This window comes from Bos indicus, chromosome 8 (genome assembly GCF_029378745.1).
Source record: "Bos indicus isolate NIAB-ARS_2022 breed Sahiwal x Tharparkar chromosome 8, NIAB-ARS_B.indTharparkar_mat_pri_1.0, whole genome shotgun sequence".
NCBI classification, from domain to species: Eukaryota; Metazoa; Chordata; class Mammalia; order Artiodactyla; family Bovidae; genus Bos; species Bos indicus.
The window spans coordinates 6,881,873-6,894,620 of NC_091767.1; the positions used below are offsets into that span (position 1 = coordinate 6,881,873).

General features: G+C 37.3%; 1 protein-coding gene across 1 annotated transcript in view; it reads right to left on the reverse strand.

Moving 5' to 3' along the window:
* GLRA3 (glycine receptor alpha 3) overlaps window positions 1–12,748 on the reverse strand; it is a 142,189-nt gene that overhangs the window by 75,589 nt on the left and 53,852 nt on the right. Inside the window, exon 3 of the mRNA XM_070794385.1 lies at window positions 5,113–5,195. Within this exon, the coding sequence (XP_070650486.1) occupies window positions 5,113–5,195 (83 nt within the window). The remainder of the gene's footprint in view (window positions 1–5,112; window positions 5,196–12,748) is intronic.

Genomic DNA, 12,748 nt, shown 5'->3' on the forward strand with positions numbered 1-12,748 from the left:
GTATTGCTTCCCACTCCCAACTCCAACCTCCAATTTTTATTGCTAAATAGATCTTCCAATTAAAACTAAATTTTAGTTTTCCTTTCATTTAATTTAGTAATTTATCCATGGGTGTGACTAATATTTAAGTTGAAAGTGAAAGTGAAGTCGCTCAGTTGTGTCCGACTCTTTGCGACCCATGGACTATAGACCACCAGGCTCCTCCGTCCATGGGATTCTCCAGGCAAGAATACTGGAGTGGGTTGCCATTTCCTTCTCCAGGGGATCTTCCTGACCCAGGGATTGAATCCAGGTGTCCCGCATTGCAGGCAGACACTTTAACCCCTGAGCCACCAGGGAAGCCCTATATTTAAGTTAATAAAATGTAAATATTGAGTAAATTAATATATTCACATTAATTAACTTATATTAATTAAATTAATCCACTTATATAATATATTTAAATTTAACAGGAAGATATTATATTATCTTCCTGCTAAGTTTTATTATCAGAGAAATAGGTATTTGCACTTCCTTTCTTTAAGAGAAAACCAGTGTGCAGTGTTGGCAACAAGTCCCCCTACGAAGTAGGCATGCCCTCTAGTGGCAGATTCACCACCCTACAGGACTGGAATCTCATGCCACCAGTTCTGAAGTTCCAGCTGCAATTTTTTTCTAAAGGAATATGTCAAACAGGCACTTTTTTCTAAATATAATGGAGTATCATGGGGTTGCAAAGAGTTGGACAAGACAGCGACTGATCTGATCTGATCACAAAAATATTACATAATGTCGACCAACCAAGTTTGGGGTAATAAACAGATAAGTTTAAAGAAATAAAAGGACCTAAAGTTTTCATGTGTTAATATTTTGGACAGAAAGAAGGACGTTTCTGAGGGAAACCTGACAGACACAAGGACATTTCTGACAGAAAGAAGGTCTTTTCTGGGAAAGAAACTTGACAGAAAGAAGGCATATTTTGTACTTACCACCTCAATAATTTGGGGTAAAAATATTCAAAGTAACGATTTACACAGGTGGAAACATGACAATAACAACAGTTCTGTTGTGTGTATGAGAAATAACACATGACAATGTTTGGATTCCAGCACGCACTTCATAAAAAAAAGTACCATATTTTTCAAAGTTAGCATCCATTTTACCATTGATGAGTATAAAGAGAATAGATATGTCTTAATCTTCAAAAATGGCATTTCTAGCTTGAAATTTACTTTAAATAGCAGTATAGAGTGTATAGAGTGTAAGACAGATACCAATCCATAACAGGTGCAAAATAACATGTATTTTCAGTAAATGTCAGAAAAAAACTAAAAAACTAATAATATATATCATGCATTATTATAAATCTACTAATTTTTTACATGTTTTTTCTAGAATTTTTTAGGGGAAAAAAAGAGAATTCAGATAGAAACTAGATAGAAAGGAGATTTCTGACAGAAAGAAAGTGTTTTCTGGGAAAGAAAACCGACAGAAAGAAGGCAATTTCTGACAGAAAGAAGGGCGCTTCTGAGGGAAACCTGACACAAAGAAGGAGATTTCTGACAGAAAGAACGTCTTTTTCTAGGAGAGAAACCTCACAGAAAAAGGGTGATTTCTGACAAATGGCAGAAAGAAGGATGTGTCTGAGGGAAACCTAATGGAAAGAAGATTCCAGACAGAAAGGTTTTTTTCTGGGAGATAAATCTGACAGAAAGAAGACAACTTCTGACAAAAAAGACATTTCTGAGGGAAATCTGATGGAAGGAAGGTGATTTCTGACAGAAAGAAGGATGTTTCTGAGGGAAACCTGACAGAAAGAAGGAGATATCAGACAGATAGAAGGTCTTTTCTGGGACAGAAACCTGATACAAAGAAGGATATTTCTAACAGAAAAAGGTCTTTTCTCAGAGAGAAACCTGACAGAAAGAAGGCACTTTCTGACAGAAAGAAGGACATTTCTGAGTAAAACCTGATGGAAAGATGGAGATTTCTGACAGAAAGAAGGTTGTTTCTGAGGGAAACCTAATAGAAAGGAGGAGATACCTGACAGAAAGAAGGTCTTTTCTCAGAGAGAAACATGACAGAAAGAAAGCAATTTCTGACAGAAAAAAAGAACGATTCTGAGGGAATCCTGACACAAAGAAGGGGATTTCTAACAGAAAGAAGGTCTTTTCTGGGATATAAACCTGACAGAAAGAAAGCACTTTCTGACAGAAGGATGTTTCTAAGGGAAATCTGATGAAAAGGAGTTTTCTGACAGAAAGGTCTTTCCTGGGAGCAAAACCTGACAGAAAGAAGGCAATTTCTGACAGGAAGAAAGACATTTTTGAGCGAAACCTAACACAAAGAGACTTCTGCCTGAATATGTTTTGAGGGAGAGAAACCTGAAAGAAAGAAGGATGTTTCTGAGGGAAACCTGATGGAAAGAAGAAGTTTTCTGACAGAAAGGTCTTTCCTGGGAGCAAAACCTGACAGAAAGAGGGCAATTTCTGACAGAAAAAAGGATGTTTCTGAGGGAAACCTGATGGAAAGATGGAGATTTCTGATAGAAAGAAGGGTGTTCTGAGGGAAACCTAACAGAAAGAAGGAGATATCGGACAGAAAGCAGGTCTATCCTGGGAGAGAAATGTGACAGAAAGAACGCAATTTCTGACAGAAAAAAAGGACAATTCTGAGGGAAACCTCACACAAAGAAGGGGATTTCTAACAGAAAGAAGGTCTTTTCTGGGAAAGAAGCCTGACAGAAAGAAGGAGATTTCTGACAGCAAGAAGGACATTTCTAAGTGAAACCTGACACAAAGAAGGAGATTTCTGACAGAAAGAATGTGTTTTGGGGGGGAAAAACCTGACAGAAAGAAGGGGACTTCTGACAGAAAGAAGGATGTTTCTGAGGGAAACCTGATGAAAAGGAGTTTTCTGACAGAAAGGTCTTTTCTGGGAGAGAATCCTGACAAAAATAAGGCATCTAACAGGAAGAAAGACATTTTTGAGCGAAACCTAACACAAAGAAGACTTCTGCCCAAATATGTTTTGAGGGAGAGAAACCTGAAAGAAAGAAGGATATTTCTGAGGGAAACCTGACAGAAAGAAGGAGATATCAGACAGATAGAAGGTCTTTTCTGGGACAGAAACCTGACACAAAGAAGGATATTTCTAACAGAAAAAGGTCTTTTCTCAGAGAGAAACCTGACAGAAAGAAGGCACTTTCTGACAGAAAGAAGGATGTTTCTGAGGGAAACCTAATGGAAAGATGGAGATTTCTGACAGAAAGAAGGGTGTTCTGAGGGAAACCTAACAGAAAGAAGGAGATATTGGACAGAAAGAAGGTCTTTTCTGGGAAAGAAATGTGACAGAAAGAAGGCAATTTCTGACAGAATAAAAAGAATGATTCTGAGGGAAACCTCACACAAAGAAGGGGATTTCTGATAGAAAGTCTTTTCTGGGAGATAAACCTGACAGAAAGAATTTCTGACAGAAAGAAATAAGGATGTTTCTGAGGGAAAACTGCCAGAAAGGCGATATCAGACAGGAAGAAGGTCTTTATTGACAGAAAGAAGGACATTTCTGAGGAAAACCCGACAGAAGGAGACTTCTGACAGAAAGAATGTGTTTTTTTTTTAGTGGGGAGAAACCTGACACAAATAAGAACATTTCTGAGGGAAACCTGATGAAAAGAAGTTTTCTGACAGGAAGGTCTTTTCTGGGAGAGAATCCTGACAGAAAGAATATTTCTGAGGGATACTGAAAGAAAGAAGTTTTCGTCCAGAAAGATTTTTCCTGTGAGAGAAACCTGACAAAAAGCTGATTTCTGACTGAGAGAGGGACTTTTCTGAGGAAAGCTGACTGAAAGATTTCTGACAGAAATAAGGTTTCCTTCGTGAGTGAAACCTGACAGAAAGAAGGCAATTTCTGACAAAAGGAGGGACTTTTCTGATAGAAGTAAAAGTTGCTCAGTCGTGTCCAGCTCTTTGCAACCCCATGGACTGACTATACAATCCATGGAATTCTCCAGGCAAGAATACTAGAGTGGGTAGCCTTTCCCTTCTCCAGGGGATCTTCCCAACCCAGGGATCAAACCCAGGTTTCCCACATTACAGGCAGATTCTTTACCAGCTGAGCCACAAGGGAAGCCTAAGAATACTGGAGTGGGTAGCCTATCCCTTCTCTGGCGGATCTTCCTGACCCAGGAATCAATCCGGGGTCTTCTGCATTGCAGGAGGGTTCTTTACCAACTGAATATCAGGGTAACCCTTTCTGATAGAAAGAAGAGATATGCCAGAAAGAAGGACTTTTCTTTAATGGAAACATGATAGGAAAAAAAGGAGATTTCTGACAGAAAGAAGGATTTCTTTGTGATAGAAACCTGATAGAAAGAAGATATCTATAAAAGTTATTTTATATAAACCTGGCAGAAAGATGGAGATTTCTTTCTGTCTTTCTGTCTTTAGACAGACAGAAGGTCTCTTCTAGGGGAACCTGAGAGATAGGAGATTTCTGACAGAAAGAAGGACTGTTCTTCGAGGGAAATCTGACAGAATGAAAGATTTGTGAGAGAAAGTAGGACTTTTTTGAATAAATTCTGAGTGAAGTTTGTAGGAGGGAATTCTGAGTGAAGGAATTTTATATTTATTTCAGTCTGTCAGGTTTCCTTTGGTGAAAGGAATCCTGCTTATAGGTGAGTATGAGGGAATTTTTACACCTTGAAATTGAAATTGAATTTTGAGAAAATGAGATTTGAGATATTATTGTGAAGAATGAGATTCTATGTAATTCTGCGAGAAAGATTGAGAGTCAGGGAAATCTGAGAGATAGAAGGAGATTCCAAGAGAATTCTGAGAGTAAGTAGAGTCTGAGGAAATTCTGAGAGAAAGAAGAGGGTCTGCAGAATTCTGAAAGAGTCAGAGGTAATTTTTAGAAGAATGATAACAGGAATTACTTTGAGAAGTTTGGTGAAAGGATATCTGAGTGAGAGAGGGTTTGATTTCATTATCCATGAGAAAGAGTATAAGGGAATTCTGAGAGAAGGAAGGTGAGATGGTATTCTGAGAATGATATTCAGTGAGTATTCCGGGAGAAATCTGTATCTACTATTTTTTAAAAATGTTCAGGAAAACTTGTGTTATTCTTACTTACAGCTTTCCAGTTGCATTATACATGTTTGTACATCCATTGGAAAATTCTTGAGATCCATTGGACAGGAGAGTGTTAATGTCAACCTGAAAGAATTCAAAGTAATCATTTTATAAAGAAATTTGTAATATCATCAGACATGACTGAGCGACTTCACTTTCACTTTTCACTTTGATGCATTGGAGAAGGAAATGGCAACCCACTCCAGTGTTCTTGCCTGGAGAATCCCAGGGATAGGGGAGCCTGGTGGGCTGCCGTCTATGGGGTCGCAAAGAGTCAGACACGACTGAAGCGACTTAGCAGCAGCAACAGCATAATATCATATTAACATTCTATTGTTCAGGATACAATGGAAAACAATGCTGTTTTGGTTATGGCTAACATCTACTCAAGAAAATTTTCTCCAGCTTGTATATATAGTGTGAAATAACTGTATCCTTTAAATAAATCTGGTTTTGGAGGGAAGAAAAGCTGTATATATAAACATCTAATCACAGTTATTTATTTGTATATTTATGCTTTCCTTTAGATAGTACTGGAGATATCTAAGAGTGGTCTCTATTTCCAGAAAAGACCCTTTTAAAAAAGATATTTGAGAGTAAGCTTTATAAAATTAATACCAAAGGCCAAAAGACAAAATTCCCCCAAATCATAGAGACAACATCATTGAGGCAAGTACTGATGACCAAAAACTTCGTTTGGGTTTTTCCATAAGATGTTACAGAAAAACCCAAACGAACTTTTTGGCCAACCCAATAGATCCAAGGTTTGGAATCTGGATGTGAAAAGGCTGAGTGCCAGAAAATAATTTCATGAGACATCTTTTAATGTCTTTTTAACTACACTGAAGATCTTCTCAGTGAACATCCAGTGGAAAAAAACTCTGGTCTAGAGGATTCCAAAATTCTCATTATTAGGGCTTCCCTGTTGTGGAATTAGAGCATTTCACCACATTGTATTAGGTCCACAAAATAGCCCTCTCAAACATGTGTGACATATTCTGTGTTCAGCAAACAAACTTTTGATGGGACTTCACACAAAGTGAGATGACATGATGGTGAACCCTACTTTTCCTCATTTCAGAATGTATTATAATGTTGACTTTCCAGGTAATTTACTACTCGAATTTTTTTTTTTTTCCTTTAAAGAGTACATGACTTCAGGGATTACCTATCTTCATGGATTACCAAGAGTTTGTAGTTTCTGGATATGAGAAAAAGAAGCCCACATCCAAATAAATCCAAATTTATTCAAATGAAGTTCTTTCCTAAGAACTCTCTAGCCAGTCCCTTTTTTTTAAAGCTTTCCCAATGAAATGAAGTGTATTAGTGGATATCCTAGGCTGAGTCATTCATCTAAACTCTGTGACCAAAGAATTTATGGTCTCCAATTATGTCATTTCACTCTATTTCAGTTTTCACGTCTCCAAAAGGAAGGTAATAATAATAATACCTATTCTGGAGACAGGTTGTGAGCAATATATTAGTTAATCTGTGAAATGCTCAATCAAGTGCTTGACACCTAGTAAACAATCAACATTAGTTATTAAGGATTACTAGCAATGGCACCCCACTCCAGTACTCTGACCTGGAAAATCCCATGGACGGAGGAGCCTGGAAGGCTGCAGTCCATGGGGTCGCTGAGGGTCGGACACAACTAAGTGACTTCAGTTTCACTTTTCACTTTCACCCATTGGAGAAGGAAATGGCAACCCACTCCAGTGTTCTTGCCAGGAGAATCCCAGGGACGGGGGAGCCTTGTGGGCTGCCGTCTATGGGATTCCACAGAGTCGGACATGACTGATGTGACTTAGTAGTAGCAGTAGCAGCAGCGCATTCTCACTACCCCAGGCCTCCCCATTTCCTCCTCCCCCAAATTATACAGTATGCACACAAAGATGACAGAATTAAATCACTTATTAAAAAAATTAAGTTTTAGCAAAAAATAGCCATCAGCTCTACTAAATGCAACCACATTCTCTGAAGTAGCATTTTTATGTAGGCCATAGACATAAAGCTATAATGATGTACATCTGACGATAAATACTCTTGGTAAGGTCCCAGTGACATCATTTGAGAGGCATAAGCTGACAGAGGGTGAAGCTGCTGACTTTTTAAGAGTCCCAGGGGATCATCTGACAATTCACTCAAGTTAGAGTCCATAGCACACTAAAAGAATCCACACAGAATTGAATCTTCAAAAGCAAGTTTTCTCCTAAATCAGCTAGGTTAAGTGATCCTGCAAGTGTGATATTGTCCATCTGCAAAATTCTTTCTTCAAAAGGCAATTGTAAAATCTGCTGGACACAATGTTCTCTGTCTTGTGAAAAGGTTTATTAGAAGTGTATGCACAAGTACAATTTGAACGTACACTCATTAATTTCCCAAACATCCAAGACTCTCTAGCCAGCCAGTTTCAAATATTGGCTTAGAGAATTAATTCTGTGACCTTTTGTATGGAAGTAAATAGCATTCTTAGAATCTTTTCCAGGCTCTCACCATGCATGTGATGTCAAATTCATATCTTTGCTATTTTTCTGGTGTAAAAAAAAATAGACATTGCATAATTCTTTAAAAAAAAAAAAAGATACTTGGAAGGAATTATTTGGCAATGAAAAACACTGTTTGTAGGATTTCTGTCATAAATCATACCCTGAATAAAAATCTATTTGTTGACTTTCTTTTTGTTTAAGGTATAATACAATAGCTTCTTTAACAGCACAGGGATGAAAAAATGTGTCATCTTGGTGAGTGTGATCCTGCATTTCTTTATTAAAACATATAAATTAAAGATTTGTCCTGACCACATCAAAAGAAAACTAAATCAAGATGTAATTAATCACATTCTACTGTTTAGGAAATACTGTGTAAGAGAGGACATGGAGTTCTCTTTTCTGAAACAAGACACGCAAACAGGATGTGTGTTTCTTTCATTTTCCCTTAAAACATCTTGGCTTAGTTAAGCAGCAATGTCAAAAAAATAAGACCATGACTGTAATCTATTTTAAATAATTCACCTCATTAAAATCAAGGTATTACCAATTTTCAAACAAGCATTGCTTGTTTGCCCAGAGTATGTGGTCCCAACCATTAACTGAAGTATTTTGTAAAAAGGCTTTTTGATGCAACTTTAGGCTTTATTTGCAAACAATAAGCATTTTATTAGTTTTTAATATTTCTAAATGTACTGTTATAAGGACAATTGCCTCAACTATAAGCATTGAAATATTATCTGTAATATCATACTAGGTAATGCTTTTTGCTTACTGTGTGGTAGGCACTATTTTAAATATTTCATATATGCCTTAATTCATTTATTTCTTAGTATGAATTTACAGGTAAGTGATGTTACCTTTACTTAGAGATGAGGAGATTAAGACTTAACTCTCCTGATATGTAAAGCAGAAATTGATAGAGCTGAATCAATAGACCTGAGAGTCTGGCTGTAGATTCTGTGCCCTTAACCTTTAAGTCTACTGCCTTTCAAGGGCATTAGAATGCTTTTCATGAAAATGAGTTCTCATCCATCTCATTAGAACTGATTCAAATGTATTCTTTTTAATGGCTGAGTAATACTCCATTGTGTATATGTACCACTGCTTTCTTATCCATTCATCTGCTGATGGGCATCTAGGTTGCTTCCATGTCCTGGCTATTATAAACAGTGCTGCGATGAACATTGGGGTACACGTGTCTCTTTCCCTTCTGGTTTCCTCAGTGTGTATGCCCAGCAGTGGGATTGCTGGATCATAAGGCAGTTTTATTTCCAGTTTTTTAGGGAATCTCCACACTGTTCTCCACAGTGGCTGTACTAGTTTGCATTCCCACAACAGGGTAAGAGAGTTCCCTTTTCTCCACACCCTCTCCAGCATTTATTGCTTGTAGACTTTTGGATCGCAGCCATTCTGACTGGCGTGAAATAGTACCTCATAGTACGAGACAGCAAAAGAGACACTGATGTATAGATCAGCCTTATGGACTCTGTGGGAGAGGGAGAGGGTGGGGAGATTTGGGAGAATGGCATTGAAACATGTATAATATCATGTATGAAACGAGTTGCCAGTCCAGGTTCGATGCACGATACTGGATGCTTGGGGCTGGTGCACTGGGACGACCCAGAGGGAGGGTATGGGGAGGGAGGAGGGAGGAGGGTTCAGGATGGGGAACACAGGTATACCTGTGGCGGATTCATTTCGATATTTGGCAAAATTAATACAATATTGTAAAGTTTAAAAATAAAATAAAGTTTAAAAAAAATGAGTTCTCTAATTATTATGACTTTGAAAGTGTGCATTTATGTAACATAAAAATGATGATTTTCATACACTATGAGTTATTAAAGTAAAAGACACATGTGGTTTGTTCAAAAAGAAACTTAGTCATTAAACTTTAGAAAATAGAAGAAAGCTGCCCATGGATTTTACATATTTACTTGGGTGATTTGACATTTCGTCAAGAAAAATTCTATAAAGAGTAAATAAGGAAATAACTCGCAGGGTTTCAGATTGTTAGAACACCAGATGGAAGATTGGAACTAGTGTTCTAGTTGGAGTTTTGTTGTCCTCTGATTCTAGAGATGATCATAAAGCTTATTAACCCATCACCTGTGCAATCTCAGTCTTGTTAATGGTCACTTTAAGAAGCTGATATAAGCTATGGGCCTCTTCAAAAGACTGTACGTAACCAAACACACCAAAACATCCTTACAACATATATTTTATGGCATTGTAAATCAATTTTCCTTGAGTAAACAGCATCTTAAAAAGCATCAACAAAGAATGAAATTAGAACACTTCCTAACACCCTACACAAAGATAAATTCAAAAGGGATTACAGACTTAAATGTAAGACCAGAAAGTATAAAACTCTTAGAGGAAAACATGGGCAGAACACTCGATGGCATAAATCAAAGCAAGATCTTCTATGACCCACCTTCTAGTGTAAAGGAAATAGAAACAAAAGTAAACAAGTGGGACCTAATTAAACTTAAAAACTTTTGCACAGCAAAGAAAACTATAAACAAGGTGAAAAGACAACCCTCAAAATGGGAGAAAATAATAGCAAATGAAACAACTGACAAAGGATTAATTTCCAAAATATACAAGCAGCTCATACAACTCAATATCAGAAAAACAAACCACCCAATAAAAAGTGGGGGAAAGACCTACATGGACATTTCTCCAAAGAAGACACACAGATGGCTAACAAACACATGAAAAGATGCTCAACATTGCTCATTGTTAGAGAAATGCAGATCAAAACTACAATGAGGTATGCATCACATCACACCAGTCAGAATGGCCATAATCAAAAAGTCTACAAACAATAAATCCTGGAGAGGGTGTGGACAAAAGGGAACCCTCTTGCACTGCTGGTGGGAATGTAAGCTGATACAACCACTACAGAAGATGGTATGGATATTCCCTAAAAATCTAGGAATAAAACCACAATATGATCTAGCAATCCCACTCCTAGACATATACCCTGAGGAAACCAAAATTGAAAAGACACATGTACCCCAATGTTCATCCCAGCACTATTTACGATAGCTAGGACATGGAAACAACCTAAATGTCCATTGAGAGATGAATGAATAAAGAAGTTGTGGTACATATACACAATGGAATATTACTCAGCCATAAAAAGGAATGCATTTGAATCAGCTTTAATGGAGTAGATAAACCTAGAGCCTATTATACAAAGTGAAGTAAGTCAGAAAGAGAAAGAGAAATATCACATATTAATGCATGTATATGGAATCTAGAAAGGTGGTACTGATGAATTTATTTGCAAGGCAGCAATGGAGAAACAGACACAGAGGACAGACTTACAGACACAGGGAGAGGGGAGGAGAGCGTGAGATGTATGGAAAGAGTAACATGGAAACTTACATTACCATATGTGAAATAGATAGCCAATGGGAATTTGCTGTATGGCTCAGGAAACTCAAACAGGGGCTCTGTATCAACCTAGAGGGATGGGATGGGGAGGGAGATAGGAAGGATGTTCAAGAGGGAGGGGACATATGTATATCTATGGCTGATTCGTATTGATGTTTGACAGAAAACAACAAAATTCTGTAAAGTAATTATCTTTCAATTAAAAATAAATTTTTAGAAAAACTTTTAAAAGCATCAATTGAAATGTTTGCTTTTTTATTTAAAAATTAATGACTAATTTCAAAAAATAAGTACATATTGTATAAGTAATCTTTAATTCTTTTCACAACCAAATTTCAAAGAAAGAGTGATAATAATAAGTATTGTTGCTCAGTCACTAACTCCTGTTATGGACTGCAGCACACCGGCTTCCCTTTACTTCACTGTCTCCTGGAGTTTGCTCAGACTCATGTCCATTGAGTTGCTGATGCCATCTAACTATCTCATCTTCTGTCATGAGCCTTTCACAGGTAAAGAGAACTGTCCCAAACCACAGCCAGTAAGTAAATTTACCTCCTGTTGGGTCTATTGAGAATGGAAGGCCCTGATGATACTTTCTCGTGAACCATTTATTTCTCAGGGTTGTCTGTGTAGCTGCTCATTCTGAGAGATGAGAGCACATTCCCATGGACAAAGAGAAGGCTTGCTTGCTGCTTGCTATGAAAGCAGTGGATTCCCCAATCTCAGTGTTCCACAATTGTGTGGCAGATCCCTGGATGTGTTGTGTCCATCTGTGTCTGCTGTATTCTTCCCACGAGACCTGAGGACCATGCAGAAGTTGGGCAAATGTGCTGAGGCGCCTGCTGCTTGGCTGCAGTGAGTACTTCATTCCTCTGTCTCTGATCCCAGAGACCTGCGTTGGCAGTCAGCACCCATGAAGTACATAATAAGCTAACTTTATAAGTAGAATAAAGTCAAATCCCAAACTTGACAATCCAAAATCATGTGTCTTGTCCCAACACCTTTGCTTGAAAAGCATTTCACTCCAAGAGGGAGGGAATGTATGTTTACATACAGCTGATTCACTTTGTTGTACAGCAGAAACTAACACAGTCGTAAAGCAATTATACTCCAATTTTTTTTTTAATTTTGACATAAATGCAGAATTCTTCTCTTGCAAGTAAATGAGTAAAAATCATGTTAAAAAAGAAAAGAAAAATTATCAACATAATTAAAAATTATAATAGAAGTTATTAATATAGTTTACTTAAAATTTATCAATGTAATTCATGGATGGCATTTAGAAGCTTGACAATTACATAAAACATATGGAAAAGAGCTTTGCCCCACCCATCCTTACCCCCAGTTCAGTTCTAGCTCCTCAGAGGCAGCCTTCTTTGGAAATCTGTTTGGGACTTGTATTCTGTATCTAAATTGCTATCACGCTATGCTGGATTTTTAAAATATGTGAAGTTTCCTATTAATTTGCTACAAAGGAAAATAAGAATATACTTCCCTTATACCACACTCTCTGTACACTTAACATTCCAGCAGAATTCAAAATTTAGGTATGTAAAAATTAACAGTGAAATTAATATTCAGTGTTTACATGTTGTGAATATGCAATTAGTGTTCATAGTTAAGGTTAGTTGTTTGCCATAATTACAGCTCTTGGATAGTGTTTGTTTTCCCTAGTGTTAATAACTGTCTTACTTTAATGATCACTTCAGTTTCTATTCCCTACTATTACTTCAAACTCAA